The sequence below is a fragment of the Symphodus melops genome (genome assembly GCF_947650265.1).
Source record: "Symphodus melops genome assembly, chromosome: 13".
In the NCBI taxonomy this organism is placed as follows: domain Eukaryota; kingdom Metazoa; phylum Chordata; class Actinopteri; order Labriformes; family Labridae; genus Symphodus; species Symphodus melops.
Window position 1 is genome coordinate 21,232,827 of NC_136703.1, and position 17,389 is coordinate 21,250,215.

The following is a 17,389-nucleotide window of genomic DNA, read 5'->3' on the forward strand; positions in this document are numbered from 1 at the left end:
GAGTGCATACTCACGCCTAGGCCCAGTTACACATAGCTACCATCACACCAGACAGATGAATAGGCCTACCCCCCACCAATCACATTGCACATACAGTACACACATGGGTGCATGCGCACACCTACACAGAAACACACAACCACTTGATAGAGTGAAGAGATTGCAGCGCTTGCTTTACCTTCATGACTTTGACATTGAAATTCACCTGGAGTCCGGTGTCCCAAGGATGTGCTCAGAGGCAGGAGAAAGGAAGGGTGTGGAGGGAGATAAGAGAAATCGTTTTTATTCTAATTGAAGCAGCAGAGCATGTGCATCAGTGTGTTGTGTTGTGTTTCGTGCATCAGTGTATGTATGTGTGTATATCCTATGTCTGTCAACAAAACAAATTCACATGTATGTTGGTAGACAATTTTTACTTCCAAAAGATAGTGCCTGCACTCTGTTTCAGTTTTTCAATTGAAGCTTCAGCTTGAACATGCGTCTGTGTCTGTCTGTGTGTGTGTGTGTGTGTGTGTGTGTGTGTGTCTGTGTTTGTGTGTGATGGTGCTAAAGACAAAACACAACTTTTTTTTTAATTTAGGACACTTAACCCTGAACCACTATGACTAAAGGCTTTGCAAAACTGCTTGCAAATGTTTCTGTTAAGACACAGTGATTACACTTTCGCTCATCCGCTTCACATCCTTGCTGTTCTCCTTTTTAAGTAACCCTACCTCCATCCATACCTTCCTCCCTTTCACACACTCATTATTTGGAAGGAGCTCTTCTTCGACAGCTGTTGATTCTCCCAGCTGCATTTTATAGCAAGGGAGAGTGCCAGTCTTGTCTTCAAGGCAGATGGTGGCTGGCTGGCCTGCTGGACACGTGGCATGTTGGATGACTCCAGACGGTGCTCCATCTCAGGGAGGCTTCAGCTACAGTATTCCTGTATGTCTGTAAAAGAAACTGCAATCACCTCACGTTTAATATGGTGAGAGTGAGGCAGGCGAGCTGTGTCTGGAATGTGTGCCACGTACGCGCCCTTCACGTCGAAGATGTTTTCAAAAGTAGCTCTCCTTTGATAATCACTGGTGTGTGAAGTGCATGCATGTCACCCACACACACACCTGTTCCCTTTGTGCTTATCTTGCATTTTCATGTTTACATTTTTTCATGACCTGTAAGATAATAATTAGAAGGCTTATGTGAGAGGTGTTCTGGTTGTAAATAGAGAAAATAATCCTGGAGAATAATTCTACCCTTATTTTCTCCTCCCTACAATTTCCCCTCAGGGTCAAGGTAGTCTATCCCAGCATGCAATGGTGACGCCCAGGACAAGATTTTCTAAAACAGGCATGTTCAAACACTCTTCAATTCATCAATAAAACTCTTAGACTATCAGCAGGTCAAATAATGGGTTGTTTTTCCTCAAGGGGACAATCCTCTGCCACTAGAATTGTCATGATTGATGTGTCTGAGGGCCAGGGATTTATCCAGAGCCCTTGCTTGGCCTACAGGGATAAATGTCTACCTCCCATTTCACGTTACCTATCCATTAGACGAGGAGATCTTACTGACAGTGCTTTTTGTGGAGCGGAAAAAACAGACTCAGTGTTTATTTTTTAATCCAACACTATCTGTCTCCAAATCCATCCATCATGTTGGAGGCCTGTTTGGACGCACATTTCCTGCTCCACATGCTCATATACACAGAAGCAAAAAATACCCATTTCACAGATGAAAGTAGCGCTTTTGCTATCTCGTTAGCAAGGTTAGGCAGTGTTGGGTGCATGCTAGTCAGATAAGGACCACAGGATGGTATAGAAAAAGAGAGAGCGAGAGATAAAGAGATATGCTACAGATGACGTTAAGAGGTGTTTTATGAAGCAATAAGCTTGTAAGCCAGTGTCCATGGCCAAAGTTAAGTGCACAAGGAAACCTGAACTCGGACACACTTTTGACTCATTTCCTTAGCTGGAAACCGATAAATGCCTCCTGTGGGGCAGGAAACAAAGACTCCCTCCTGGACACATCATCTTTACACAGCGACGCCTGTATCACAGCTGGCTAATACCCAACTTGAGATAAGGTCACAGCTTACGCACTCAATGACTCAACCAGAAAATGTTGAAACAGCTGAGATTTTAAAAAAATCTATTTTACTTCAAAATGACCCTGATACCTTCATTGGCCCACACTGAAACCCTTACAACTATAGACGAGGTTAAATGGTTTACTTCTACTGAGCCACAATCTTAGATAGCAAGGTTACAGCAAATTTCTCCGCCTAAAGTTTATTTAAGCGAGCTGATGTTTAAACACGCTAGGCTAATGCTAGGTATTAAGTGTGCAAGTCATGTTCTCATCATGTTTTTAGCAGGAAGTTTTCTTTAAGTTCCCAGAATCAGGATAATGTTCTTGAAAACATAATCACTACCATTTACAGCTGCAGTAGCCTATAAGGATTCAATTTAGACAGTTGTTATTAGGCTACAGATAGAAAACATCCATATTGTTGGTTAGAAAACGTTGTTTGCTAACACTTTATAGCGTCACTCCTGCATCAGATTAGCTGTTTTTGTCAGACAATTTTTTTGAATAAAGCAGTTAATTTTGGGGTGGATAAGGTAGGCCTACATTAACTGGCTATTTAGCCTACTTTATAACAAAAAATAAAAGTTAAATATTTGCTACTGATAATGGTAGCGAAGCAGCTTTAAAATAATCACATGTCTGTGAGTGTTGTCAACCTCTATGACCTTTTACACACTGACACACCACATTGCCTCATGTGTTTAAATCCTATTTTATTGTCAGGCTGAGAATACATTCACCCTCTCTAATTTTTTTGTGTCTTTAGTGCCCCACACTGCGTCACACCTCACAACAAAGCCAGTAACGATGAGCTCTGAAAGCTGTTTTCATTTCAAGCTCAAGGCTCTTGTGAACAGGATGGATGTCCTTTACGTCGAGTCCTCCCCCCCTTCACGTTGCTTTGTCACTGTTGTCATGAGTGCTTGAGCCAGCAGGAGAGGAATCCCAGGAATCTTTTTTCGGCTGACCTGGCTCTCATGGTGACACTGTCCGAGTGGCAGCACCGGCTCCTCTTTAATAGTGTATTCAAGTCTCTGCATCATGTATAAGAATAGACTGTGGCCCTCCAGTGCATGAGAAAAGCATTCAACAACCTAGTCGCTCTATGTAGGCTACATCACCATTAAATCAACAAATCTGCTTAAATATACTTTTCCAACTAGTTAATACAACATTTTTTTTCCTGATACTAGCTGAATGTGTACTGACCAGCAGTGACAGGGTTAATCATACCCATATGGTGTACCAAGAGGTTTGGTTGAATGCTGCTGTGGGCCAACAGGAGTGGGAAGGCTGGGTGGGGGCAGAACAGAAGGGAGAGGACAGCAGGGCAGACTCTCTCTCTCAACACCTGCACCTGGTCACTTGATTCCCACTCAAACCCAAGGATCCGCGGACCAACATCTTTTCTCACATCCGTCATATGACTGCTCCAAATCCAGGCGTAAACTTTTGGAAATAGTGGAATACGTGTTCAAGGACCAGTGGTGTGTTTTTTTATTTTTCACGGAAGAAACTCGGTCGGTTTACAGCCACTTATTAGGTTTGCTTTTTTTTTTCTTTCTCTCCAAGGGAATTTTTCAAAGCGATCGGATTGTTTTAAGCCTGCGCAGAGCTGCTCCGGCTCTTACTGAAGGAGATTCTTTTTAACCCAGCTCCGACGCACCAAACACGGGGAATGCAGCGCTAACATCCAGCAAGTTTTTGGGATCCCAAACGCGTATCAAGCAAGTCTTAACTCAAAGGTAAGACATTCAACTTATCTCTGGTTTAACTTTTAACTTAAGGGTCGGTTACTCTGTCACTCTTTGTGCTATTTAACCGGAGTCCTCCACACATTTGTTCCGTTCCTATTTCGGGATGTTGAGTTCACAGGTAAGTGCGCACTCGCCCGCGGTTAAGAGAACTAGGTTTAGATGTCCTATAATTATTTTTCCTCTAAAGGGACACCATGTGTTTTTACAGCTGAACTTTAATCTGATCTGACGTTGCCACCCAACACAGAAAACCAGCATTCATAGAAATAAGTATAGCCCCCAATCGGACCATGATACATGGAGCCCTGCAGGCATGTTCTTATGCTATAGTTCCTGATTTATTTATTTATTTTGTTATAATTTAGGACTACTTAAAAGGATCTCATACTAATAGCCTATAGTGTGAGAGTATGAATGTTAATAATTCTGAGACATGTTGCCCAGTTGCTGTACCATTTTAAAATAAAACACCATATTCAAATAGGAAATGAAAATGCTTCTGAGCTGTTCATTAGTAATTGTTACTCTGATTAGTTGATGTTTATGGTGTCACTATTTATTCATTCATGCATACAAATAGCCTACTTGCTTCAATTTAATTTCTAGATGACCAAGGGCTGTTGTAATTGGTGATGATTTCTTTTGTTGAGAAATACTTGGTACTAAAGATGTGTGTCTCCTTAGTCTTTTTTTGGGACCTTATGCTGCCTTGGTATAGTTTTTCACATGTAGGCCTATATCTTTTGTTTAAGAAATTAAATAGTTTCACTTGGTTACAGCTAAATTACAGACAATGCTAAAAAAACAAATGCAGCTGCCTCATAGCAGGTGATCACAATGTGCATAATATAAAATTAAAGGGTGGAAAGACATCCAAATAGTGATAGACTTCAGCATTGTCATTGACCAATAGTCCTATCCTCTTAAACCGTTCAAATTGATTTCCCTTTTACTGATCAACAGATATCAGCAGTGAACATACAGAATTCGATAGGAGAAATTGAGATCAAGCTCCCCTGGTGAGCAGATATGGCAACTGTGTGATTATGCCAGGAAGCCTGCAAGGCGTTCCCCTTGGCTTCTGTTTTCAATTTCTAGACGTTCAGGCATGCCAGTCATTTCACTTTCATCCCAATGTTCATATTTTTCGAGGAAACATATTTTTCATATAATGCGGTGCACATAAATCCTTGCCTTTATTGAGAAATATAATGAAATCATTTTGTGAAATCTCTCACTTGTTTTTCTGCATGAATGCCTCTCCCTAAAAGCCCTCATTTTTCCAGGCTTGTACCTTATGCCACCAGAGGCCGAAGCTACATGGATGCCATGAGAAAAAAAAGAGAAAGCCCGCGGGATGGCTTACAGCCCGAGCAAAGCACACCTTGAGGGAGACAATTTAATGGATGTTGTGGACTCAGCTTTTAGTATTCATAATTTATATGGGATCCTCTCCAGCAAAGTGCAGATGCATAATGAATGCTTGAGTTAAGGTCTAACAGTTAGGCCACGTTTCAACACCCCTAAACTGTCAGAAATTGTTTCAGCGCAGACTACCTGTTTCTTTGAACTGTCATGTATTTCAGTCGTCAACTCCAGGAGGAGCGCTGACATGCTTTGTTGAGAGAGAAGCAAGGTGAATTGCTGATGGGCATCAGAGCCTTTCTTTAATCACTTGTCTATTAAAGAAGAGTATAAATATGTGTTTAAGCAGGCATAACATGTTTAAGAACATGCACAAGGTGACAAGGAGACATTCACCACCTTTTCAGACTTTTTCCATGAGAATGTGCTTGCAGATGCCTTTTTTACAGTCTCAACACATACCTCACTACATTTACACTTTAAATAAATAATAGACCTGTCATATTTTCCAGAGCAGGTGTGAAGATTTGGACGTTGTTCTGTCCTGCCAAACTATACGTCTCGCCTTGGAAGGCTGCAGGCCAAACTTCTGATCAGAGAGAGATCAGAGAAAAGGAAAGAGGGAGAGAGAGAGAGAGAGAGAGAGAGAGACTCTTTTCTGTCCTTCCTTCTTTTTCTGTCTCCCTTTTCTCATGGGGCGCTCTGTAATAATAGTTCATTCCTTTTTCTTTTTTCTCCTCCAGATTTAGATCTCTGTGGGCTACCTGCATGACTGTTACCATGACAGCATCTGGAGCCCAACTCCTCCTGTTGGCCTTATGTGTTTACAAAGGCTCGGCCCTGCAGCAGTCTGCGCCGCGGGTTCGCCTCTCCTTCAAAGGTGAGCTCGCGCCGATTAACTCTTTACTCCCCTGACAGCAGGGATTGTCGTAATTTCTCTTACTTGTTTCCCACAAAGTCACTCACTCACGCACACGCACACACCCACGCACACATCCACACCAGCACTCGGGCTTCCTCTTTTTACATATGTAAAGAGCGTGTTTCCTGCCTCATGTCAAACAGTGCAGCACTGAAAACAAAAGGTGGATGTTACGTGTGGTGGGTTACTGGTTGTGCCCTTCCACTAAGTTTCTTCCCCACACCCTAAAACCAACACACACTCCAGCCTGACCCGTCTCTTCTTCTTTGTTTTTTTTGATGTTTGACATAATGACACAAAAAGGAAACACCTGAAATCTGATCACAAGAGAAAAAAAACGATACTTTGGTGCTCACATTTTTTTGCCTGCAGGGTTGAAAATGTTCAATGAGTAGTGGTTTAAAGACCTTTTTTTTGTTGGAATTTGGGATTTTCCCGTGAGGTCTGCTCCGTGTGCCTATTAACTCTCACAGTAGAGACTCAGGTTACAGAAATTTCAATGGCACCTTTGATCAAAACAATGCTGCATGATAACAGTTATTTCTGCATCACTATCACGCTGTCACTGCAAGCACCAACGCACAAACGTCACACCTGAAGTAACTATAAGTAAGGATTAGAGGCGTAAGTCAGACGTATAACATTCTTTCGTGCTTTCATGTGGAGGTGAGTCAAAAGATGTTGTGGTCCTGAATCAGGTCCAGGCAGTGACGGTGTGCTCGGTGTCTCATCTTGTTCAAACTCACGTCATTATTACACAGAAAGAAAACGTTCCTTCTTTCTTCTTGACAGGATGGATGATAGCACTTAAATTAACTCTCTTAAACTCATCCATAAATGTTTGTGTAGTCAGGCTCCTCATGTGCCCGGTGACCTCGTGGTTAGGTTAGTTAGTCACTGAGTTCAGGCTCTGTAACATGTGGAACGTCTGATGGAGACTGGAACGTGCCATTCCTTTTCGTAAATCTTCACTTGGACAAGCAGCCGTTGCTATTCAGGGGATCGATATGTGGAACGCTTCACCTGAAGAGCTCAAACTGGGAGCAGAGTGGAGACTTTTTAAACTCAAACAGAAACACTTCTTTAAAGGGGACATGTTGTGAACATCAGCTTTTACGGTGTTTTTGAACATATGGTAACCTGAGCTCCTATCAACCCACAAAATGTGAAATAAACCCATCTGGTCCTTTATTTGTGGTCTGCATGAGTCTAACAACACAGAGCAAAATGCTCCATTTCAAATGTGCTCTCCTTGTGATGTCACAGTGGGATTATGGTAAAAAAAAAAAAAATTACCCTCCCCTCCAGTGTTTTCTCTGGCAGCCATGTTTTTCCTGGAGGGCACGCTGACAAGCTGCAATGGAAGCTCAAAGCTGAACTCGTGTCAGTGGAGCTCATTGCATTTAAAGAGATACACACACCAAAACGGAGCGTTCTGAGAGAGCTGGTTTTTACAGCGTCACAAACCTCCTCCGGTGCTTTATTCATGTTATACTGTATTTTGATCACAGCACAGACGTTTCATTTAGACCCCAGATGACTGTTTGAAAGGGGTACAATTTGTCCTCTTTAAGAGGAGTTAGTCTTGTAGTCACGTACGAGCCCGCTCTTCTGTTTTAGTTTTATATCACAGCGTGTATCCTGTACTCTTCTGTCAGTTTATTGTTGTGCTTCTATCCAACGTCGAGTTTTATGTCGTTTAAAGGACCATGTAGGGATGGGCTTCTCAAATAAGCGTTAGCTAGAAATGCTGTTGTGTGTGGCAACTGTTTAGTTGCTCCACACTGTAGTTGTCCCTTTACAAATAAACATGAAGTAAAAAATTACAAAGAAAAAAGGGTCAAGAGTAAATAAACAGAGGGACTTGAGACGTTTTCCTTCCCAGTGTACTGGTACATGTAAAAGGTGTGTATTGAGGTTGTGCGGGGAGACAGTTCAGTAAGTGGTCTACATTTAAAACAAAAACAAAGAAACCAAACGGTAAAGAATGGAGCTTTGCAAAATGTCAATGAGAGACATCTGATGCAAATTAAAGGTGAGCTAATCATGAGATGTGTCATTGCTGTTCTGAATTAAGCAGATTGTGTGTGACTGAAAACAGCTGTCTACACTGTGTGTGGCATTGTTTACAGCATTTGCGGCTTGTGAGACAGATTTCAGTGCATTTTTATATGAACTTTAACACTAATCCGTTAGCAGTAAACAGCTTATCCACACCCGAGGTTTCTTTTTCTTTTTTTTTATGCACAATTAGGGTGCTGAAAGTAGCAGTCTGACCAATTACACAAGTTTGGTCTTGAACTTGATGTGTTCCTCCCTGTGAGAGATACAAGAATTCACAGAGCTCTCCTCATAGATAAAATAACTCCTGCTGAGCATCTGTCCGTGTTTCAGATTGTTGATAAAGTTTGCAGCTGCAGCGAATGACTCACTCACCCTTTCCCTTTATGGATACCAAACAAAAATTGGTGAAAAAAAACCAAAACGTTGGATTTACTGGCCCACTGTTTTCTGCCACCCTAAGGATTGATTGTTCATTGTTTGTGACACCGGGTCCCTTTGTTCCCCCGAGGCGCCTGTGGAGGAGGTTTCCTCGGAGCGGCTACAGGACATGTGACTCTTCTGAACAAATGAGCCGGCCTGAGTGACACTCAGGAGGATACAGATCGAGCATTGTTTCCTCTGTCGCTGGGAGGTTGTGTCACTTACACGCACTTCAAAGGGCTTCCCTCGCTCTCATTTGATGGAATTAGTCAGCATTGCTAGAGAGCAAAATGTGCAGCGTAACTAAAGCCTTGTTGTAGAATCCCAGGCCCTCAATGTGCTGTCACCAGTATGTCCATACTTGAGATAGGCCGGGGACTAAACAGGAGTGGTCATTAGAGCCTCAGTGACAATATGTTGTCAAGTTGTAACACGAGAGCTTATAATAGAGGCTCGGCTGAAGCTCCGTGCTTGAGTCGTACGTCCTTCCCAGTGTTTCCCTGTCAGTGTCACTATGCTGTCAGGGGATAAGTGTGAGCTGAATGTTTACCAGATGATGGCAGGACATTGTTTTCTATTTTTGGAGGATGGAGACATGTATAGGGGTGTGGTGTTTCTACATTTAGCCCCCCTCTGTGAATCCACTACGGCCCAGTGGAGCTCGTCCAGAGGCTTGTTATCCTGTGTTTACCTCTCAGGAACAGGACCGGACCCTCGCTTCCACCTCCGCGGCTCCACGTAGCGTTGTCCGGAGATCCGATTGCATATCTTATTTTAGTCGTACCTTGACTACATCCTGTTAACATTGACCTCAAAAGGGAAGATGGCAGGCTCTTTGATGTAAATAAAGATTGCGCTTCCTGCTTGAATCCCTGTAAGCCAGCTTCTGACGCGTCTCGGCGAACATTTGTCATTTCATAAGCCTGCTGCCTTTACCCTGCTTACATTGTGTCCCAAAGTGCAGACATGCCGGACAATATGTTGAACATGAGTGACTGTGTGCTGCTTTTTATGTCCGCAAATGAAGCGAAGCATAGCTGGACGGAAGAATGGAAAAGAAGTGACATTCAGAGGCAGAGTGCAGCACGCAGCTCTCCCAGCAGATGAAAATTGTTCAATCAAAGCTTTCAGGAGAACAAAAAAAGAAAAAGAAACATTTTCCACTGCGGCGTGTCTTAACAGGCTACGCTCTGCTGAACACAATCCTGATCTCAAGAATTAGCTGCGAGTTCCACTGACCGTGTTCCCTAAGGGACCGGCTTTTTCGCCCAACTCTGCAGGGCACGTGGTGCCTCCAACTCAATCGCACAGGCAGGACACATAAAATATTGAGATCTTAAAAGCAAATGTGTTTCTTAAAATGCACCAAGTTGAGTTATATTTAATCAGTGACACACATTTTCCAGAAAAGAAGTGAGATGGGTGTTGTTAAGGAGGCCACAAGTTCAGCAAAGTCAGTAATGAAAGATGTTAAAGGGTATTATGTGAAAGGTTTAGAGAAGTAACCCCCCCCCCCCCCACACACACACACACACACAACACTCCCTCTGCTGTTAGTTTGCCAAGTGCTGTTTCCTTTTCTTCTTTTTTTAACAAACTCTTTATGTTTATAATTATGCCAAGTAATCGAAATCATTTAAAGGGTGGGTGATTGGTATGAATCAAGTGAACCATCTGATGTGTTAAGTGGAGCTTGTGTTCTCCTCGTGTTCGTCTCTAGCATTTTCTTTTCTTTTCTTTTTCTCCATCTCTTTATTTACATCTTATAACATACAGCAAGGAACAACAATCGAACTCAAGGTAGTCTGTAAATAAGCCCAAAACCCGCTCCCTCCCCTCCCCCTTTGCTGATAAGAACGTTGTCTTGATCTGTCACAAAAAAAGAAGCTTAAAGGTCGTCATTTTCCCTACTTCAGATTGTCTGTTAATAAGGTGTGTGTGTGTGTGTGTGTGTGTGTGTGTGTGTGTGTGTGTGTGTGTGTGTGTGTGTGTGTGTGATGGGTTGACATAACGACAGACGGATGATAATGAGAGGAAGTCCTAGAAGATGTGTGGCACATTTAGTTTAAAGACGATGTTTGTTTTGAGCTTATTGTACACCGTACTGCAGACTTTTGAGCAAAGTGAATAAAAAGAGTATAATGATGATCATACAAGAATGCTCCTAAAGCGACCTGTGATTGGCTGTCTGCCTGGTAAGAGACTGGTAAGGTTTAAATGAACTCATCCGGCATCCTTAAAAACTGGCTGCTTGTAGCTTTTGTGTCATTCAGTGAAGCACAGATTTCCTCCTTGAAGAATTGAGTGTGGACGACTTTTTTTTTTTTAATTATTTCTTTTTAAACTGGGTAGTATTTTTAAATAAAGCAACAACAAAAAAAACCTGTCCACAAGACACAACAGCAGTTTGATACGATAATCTTCTTCGAGTAGATAGGACAAGCTGAGACAGAAATGGATGCGTATGAACACAAATATGTCGAGCCCCTCCCGCACATCAAAGTGCCCACGTCGGGCCACCCCACCTAAAAGTTAGTCAAGAGAAATGTTTGTGCCTGGACGAGTCCATACTTTCAAACTGTTCATACACATTTAATCGGTAGTTTAAGCCTTCGAAAATGATGAACAAACATTAGATGTAAATATTTGTACAGTTGACTTTTTGTAATGCATTAATTTAAAAAAAAAAAAAATAATTAAGATTTGTTTTTGGTGTTCTATAGCCTTTATTGTAGATGAGGATAGTGGATAGGGTTGGAAAGTGGGGAAAGAGAGAAGGGAGAGACCGCCACAGGCCGGATGTGAACCCGGGCCGCCCTCGCGAGGCCCGTGCCTCTGTAATACATAAAGTTTTATATTCTATACCAATGAGCAGCTGTGGCTCAGTGGTAGTCAACTGTCTCTCAACCAAAAGTTGGGGGTTCAATCCCCAGCTCCAACAGGACCATGTCCAAATATAAAGGGACAACACAATGAACCCCACATTTTCCAAGTGGCGTGTGAACGGAAAGAACTGTTAGGAAGTTGGACACTTAACTTAGCCTCTGCCATCAGTGTGTGACTGTCGTCTGAATGGAGATGTAGTATACAAGTCCTTTGAGTAGTCTGAACACTTGAAAAGTCCATTTATCATTGAAGTCTTCCTGCTTTGTAATACGTCACGTATGTTGTCTGTTGTCCTTTCTTTGAACTGGACATTGAGTCTGTAACAAGACTGGACTGAATAAGAAAGCTGCCACTCTTTTTCACACAGAACTGATGGACACGAAAGCAGCTCGACCCTTCAGTTTCTCCTTCAACACCAGCGACTACCGCATCCTGCTCATGGATCAGGATCAGGGCCGCCTGTACCTGGGAAGCCGAGAGTACCTGGTGGCTCTCGACATGCACAACGTCAACAAGGAGCCTCTTATAGTGCGTACAAGCTCCACCAGCTTCCTGCTTCTTAAATCCAGTCTGCTATTTGGTATGTGGCAGTAAGTCTCAGAATGCAGTGATCCTCAATAATCCAGTATTTCACCAACACAGATCCACTGGCCTGCGTCGGCGAAGAGAAAGGGAGAATGTCAGATGACGGGCAAGGGAAGACAGGTGGGATCTTGTATTTACATCCGGTTTCCTTTTGGTTATAAAAACAAGACATCTGCTTTTCAAGACGGGACAATGGCGGTGTTTGAATTCCACTCGTCTTACTCCTCTTTGTCCAGGGTGAATGTGCCAACTTTGTGCGCCTGATAGAGCCGTGGAACCGCACCCACCTCTACACCTGTGGGACGGGGGCGTACCAACCAATCTGCACGTTCATCAACCGAGGCTGGAGGGCAGAGGTGAACACAAAGACGTTTACATTTCCCCCAGAGTGAGCTTTACCGCACAAATCCCTCAGCAGCAGCAGCGGCAGGCTTGGAAAGCTTCGCCCTGATAAATATTTCAGGCTTACAAACTGGGACAGTGATTTGTTTACGATTTTTTTCTTTTTTTTTCTTCCCATGTTCCCTTGTGACGTCTATTTTTAATGCATCTTCTTCCTGTCTCTCCTGTCTCTGCAGGACTACCTGTTTAGACTGGTTGCTGGTTATGTGGATTCAGGGAAGGGAAAATGTTCCTATGATCCCAAACAGGAGAGCGTTGCCGTTTTGATCAGTAAGATGTTTTTTTTTTTTTTTTAATGCCGAAAAAAACACAAAATCCTTTATCTTAAATCCCTACTCACAAGAGATTCCTTCTTGCATTCGCTTGTTTTCTCACTTCACAGATGGTAACCTGTATGCAGGCGTCCACATAGACTTCATGAGTACAGATGCTGCTCTGTTTAGGACCATGGGAGGCAGAACAGCAATCAGGACAGAGCAGTACGACTCCAGGTGGCTCAACGGTGAGTAAGTGTGGGTGTGAGGAGGAAAACGTCTCTGATTACAGGTTATGGTTCCTCTCATTTTATTTGACAACCGCTTTGCTAAATCCGCTCTACTCTTATGTGTCTTTATCCTCCTAGAGCCGGTGTTTGTTCAGATCCAGCAGATCCCTGACAGTGCAGAAAGAAATGACGACAAGCTTTACTTTTTTTTCCGGGAGAAGACTCTCGACTCGAGTGGCGGGGCGAGCCCCAGCGTTTTAGCCCGGGTGGGAAGAGTGTGTCTGGTAAGCCAAATAGAAAAAAGAAGAAAAAAAGAAAGAACTATCTGTAATAAAAATAGATCAATCTTACCTTGTGAAATGAAAGCCATTGTAAGAATCAAAGCCATGACCCAATTTCCTGCCTGTCTAGAATGATGAAGGAGGGCAGAAGTCCCTGGTGAACCGCTGGACGACGTTCCTCAAGGCCCGTCTTATCTGTTCAGTGATCGGAGAAGACGGAGTGGAGACACGATTTGATGAACTACGTGAGGCCACAATCAAATCAGCTCTGGCTTTAAACTGATAGCTTTTTAATTGCAGCTGCTTTTACCTTCCTGTTATTGATTTTGTGTCTTTTTATCTTGCAGGCGATGTGTTTATTCAGCCAACACAGGATGAGCGGAACCCAACGGTGTACGCTCTCTTCACCACAGCCGGGTGAGTTGTTTTAGGTTGATAAATTCACACCTTCCTTCCACCCTCATCACACATTTTTGTGAATGATTCATGCTGTAATTGTGGCTCTAAATTACCCTAATTGTCTTTTTCTGCTCAAGCTCTGTGTTCAAGGGCTCAGCCGTCTGTGTGTACTCGATGGCTGATATCCGTAATGTCTTCAATGGACCGTTTGCCCACAAACACGGACATAATTACCAGTGGACAGAGTACACCGGCAAGATCCCCTACCCCCGACCTGGAACGGTAAGTTTCAGTCATGTAATCTCCAAATCAAAGCGCTCCAATAAACGACACACATCTGCACGTATTTATGTCTGTTTCTGTTCTTTTCATCCAGTGTCCAGGAGGAACCTTCACTCCTGGTATCCGCTCGTCCAAGAACTTCTCGGACGAGGCTGTGAATTTTATCAGAGCTCATCCCCTCATGTACCATCCCGTTTATCCCGTCCACCGCCGCCCCCTGGTGGTGAGAACCGGTGTTGACTACCGCTTCACAGCCATGGTGGTGGATCAGGTGGACGCTGTGGACGGACGCTATGAGGTGCTTTTCCTAGGGACAGGTGAGGCAGCTCCCAGGTTGATGAATTGTAAGACCGGAAGATTAGTTTGGCAAAACCAGTAAGATTTAATAAAAAATGTTTGTTTCACTTCTAGATCGAGGAACAGTCCAAAAAGTTATAGTTTTGCCAAAGGACCCAACAAGCATGGAGGAGCTGACACTGGAGGAAGTGGAGGTTTTCCGGGTATGTTTAAATAAATGATCCTGAAAATATCAATACAAATAAAAATATTCTATTTTTTACTCATTTTATTTTGTTCCCATTTATTAATAAACAGAGCAGAGCTCCAGTCAAGACCATGAAGATATCCTCTAAAAGAGTAAGTTAATCCCCTTATTTCTAAATGATACACATGTCACTGCATATATTGAAGCAGATTCCTCACAGTGACCCTGTTTGTTTTCTTATCACTATAGCAACAGCTGTACGTGTCCTCAGATGCGGGGCTGACCCAGGTGTCGCTGCACCGCTGTGGTGTGTATGGCCGGGCCTGCTCCGACTGCTGCCTGGCTCGAGACCCCTACTGTGCCTGGGACGGAGAGAGCTGCTCGGCCTTCACTCCGTCCACAAAGAGGTGACGGATACTTTTTAGCTTTACATTTAACTCTTTGGTTTCTAGGCTGTAAAGTGAGGCATTCCACTTCATCATTTCTCTCCATTTGTTTGGTGTCAGGCGGAGCAGACGTCAGGATGTTAAACATGGCGACCCACTGAGGCAGTGCAGAGGCTTCAATGCTAAAGGTGTGGCAACATAATGATTAGAACAACATGCTAATAAATGTTGTAGTTTGTTTTGACCATTTGTTGATGTTTTTTTTCCTCTCTTTTGGTGCAGTGGAGAAACGTCTGAGAGAAACGGTGCAGTTTGGGGTGGAGGGCAGCAGCACCTTCTTGGAATGTCAGCCTCGCTCTCCTCAGGCCACCGTCAAGTGGCTCTTCCAGAGGGAAGGGAGAAGGAAAGTGGTGAGAAAGAGTTCAAACGTAATGTGAATGATGACGGTTTATTTGACATTTAGGGACATAGAGAAATCCTTAAAAGTTAACAACAAAATCACTCTCTATTGTGTAATTAATGTAGACTTGTCAGCGTGGGACAGAAGAGGGGTCATTGTGCCCAGCTGAGAGAGTCACAGAACCCCTTGTATGAACACTTGTATGCTAACACTTTGACTTTCCTGCTTTAATCTTTTTTCAGCTGAACCGTCTGGGAGGTGTCATGAAAACCAACCACGGTATCCTTCTGAAGTCTCTCAACCAATCAGACGCAGGGCTCTACCACTGCCTCGCCACCGAGAACAACTTCAAACACACTGTGGCTCGTGTGGCGCTGCGTATTCTGGATCGAGACATTGTTTTAGCTCTCACTGCTCAAGACGAGGACGAAGAGCAAAATACACGTCATGAGGGACCTTACCAGCAGTCGTCCCTCTTCACCACACCCTTCCCGCCTGAGATCAGACTGATTAACCAGTACTGCCAGTCCTACTGGGAACAGCTCAATCCCAAACAGCATCAGCAGCAGCAGCAGCAGCAGCGTAAACGCACCAGCCGCAGACACACAGAGAGTCAGGACCAAGGGCTCGGCTAGAGGACCAGATTCACCATGTCCAACACTGGCCTGTCTGGACTTTTTAGTGGACTTTTATGTTTGATGAGCATGTTAGCGTGTTGCCTCCGTTCTCTCTGAGCAGGTGATGCTCTTCATGCTGTCATTTCAGTACTGTACTGGTGGTTTTGTAGGTTTCCGCCTAGAAAATACCATTTTGTGTATATTTTACACCCCTGAAAACACTGAATATTTCAAGGTTCACAGGGCATTCATATCAACTTTTAGACTGAATACTTGCTCTAGATTTATCACCATCATAGTGATCATAATAAAAATGGTAAATTCCAGTATCTGAGAACAGCAGCCGAACATCATCGATTTTAGTCCTACCCCCTTGTTTTATGAATATACAGTATGTGGAAGCATGATTCCCACTTATCCTAAAAGGCATTTTAACTGGTCATTAGCACCTCTGTATGCTAAAAAGACCATCACACAGAAGATGGACTTCCTGGTAGTTTTATTAAATGCCTGTTGTGCAAAAGTTTATCGTTTTCCAGCAGGATTCCACACCGAGAAGTTTGTAGTGTGAGTTTGTTACCCAGGTAAAAAGGAGGAAGGATTTTTGTTAAAGAAATACACAAAGACATGTACAGGGCAAAACAGGATCAGCAAGGACAAAAACAAAAAAGGTTTTCTTTTCCACGGGGCCTTCCAAAACCAACACAGAAAGGAAATGCCTCAAAGTGCTTGAGATTCCTGATACGTCGGTATAAAGTTACTGTGGTGAAAAAGAAAGACCTTTGGTGGATCACATATTTGATGCTACTTTGTTAGAAATGTTAGACTTGGATGTAAAGTATTTACAATTTGTATTTAGAAGGCTCCAACGTACCAAACCACAGGTATTGTACTTTTAAGTATGTTGAAAAAAAATGTAATATATTGATTGTGAATATAATATATATGGTCATTGAATTACTCTCGTATTGTATGAAGATATTATGACGATGCATATGTTGCATGCATTTCTGTTGTTTGTTGCAAGTTGTACATTTGACTGTTTTGGACCGTGGTGTGTTCTGATGTTAGTATGGTGTTATGTGTTCTGCTAAGCTAATTCCATTGGATGTTGTCATGTAATGACTCCCGTTACTGTCCTGTGCTCTAGTGACCTCCAGTATGTGAGTGTTGAAGATTTGTATAGCGTACAGTGTTCTTCCAGTTATGCACTTTGTCGGTGGTGGGATCGAGGGAATTTGGGGATCTTTGCACAGATGTATGAGAAAATGATACAAGAACAAAATGGTTTTTTTTTAATGTACAGTATGTTATAAAAACTGGGAATGAATATGGCTCAGACTTAGTATTGATCGTTGGTGTTGTGTCATAAGCTATATTTACAGGATTTAAAAAAAAAAAAAAAACAGGCTCTTTGAAAGGAAACATGAGAAACGACAAAGAGCCTCTGTTCACCTTCATGTGAGTGACAGTGATGTCATCCTGATGAATCCTACACTGGAAATGTTCCAAACAAATATATAAACCTTTCATGATTCTCTAGACTTGTTTTCCTGTCAATTTCAAGTTTTTTTCTGTCGAA

The 17,389-nt window shown here is 42.9% G+C and overlaps 1 protein-coding gene across 1 annotated transcript; it reads left to right on the plus strand.

Moving 5' to 3' along the window:
• Window positions 1–2,642: 2,642 nt before the first annotated feature.
• Window positions 2,643–16,173, plus strand: LOC306834181 (semaphorin-3F-like). Its single transcript, XM_079360004.1, has 18 exons — window positions 2,643–3,818; window positions 5,939–6,075; window positions 11,855–12,015; window positions 12,130–12,192; window positions 12,309–12,428; window positions 12,651–12,744; window positions 12,857–12,976; window positions 13,097–13,242; window positions 13,370–13,484; window positions 13,587–13,656; window positions 13,776–13,920; window positions 14,015–14,237; window positions 14,332–14,420; window positions 14,515–14,556; window positions 14,654–14,811; window positions 14,911–14,978; window positions 15,073–15,200; window positions 15,433–16,173. The coding sequence occupies exons 2-18, from the start codon at window positions 5,964–5,966 to the stop codon at window positions 15,823–15,825; spliced, it is 2,247 nt and encodes a 748-aa protein (XP_079216130.1). The 5' UTR covers window positions 2,643–3,818; window positions 5,939–5,963; the 3' UTR covers window positions 15,826–16,173.
• Window positions 16,174–17,389: the final 1,216 nt, after the last annotated feature.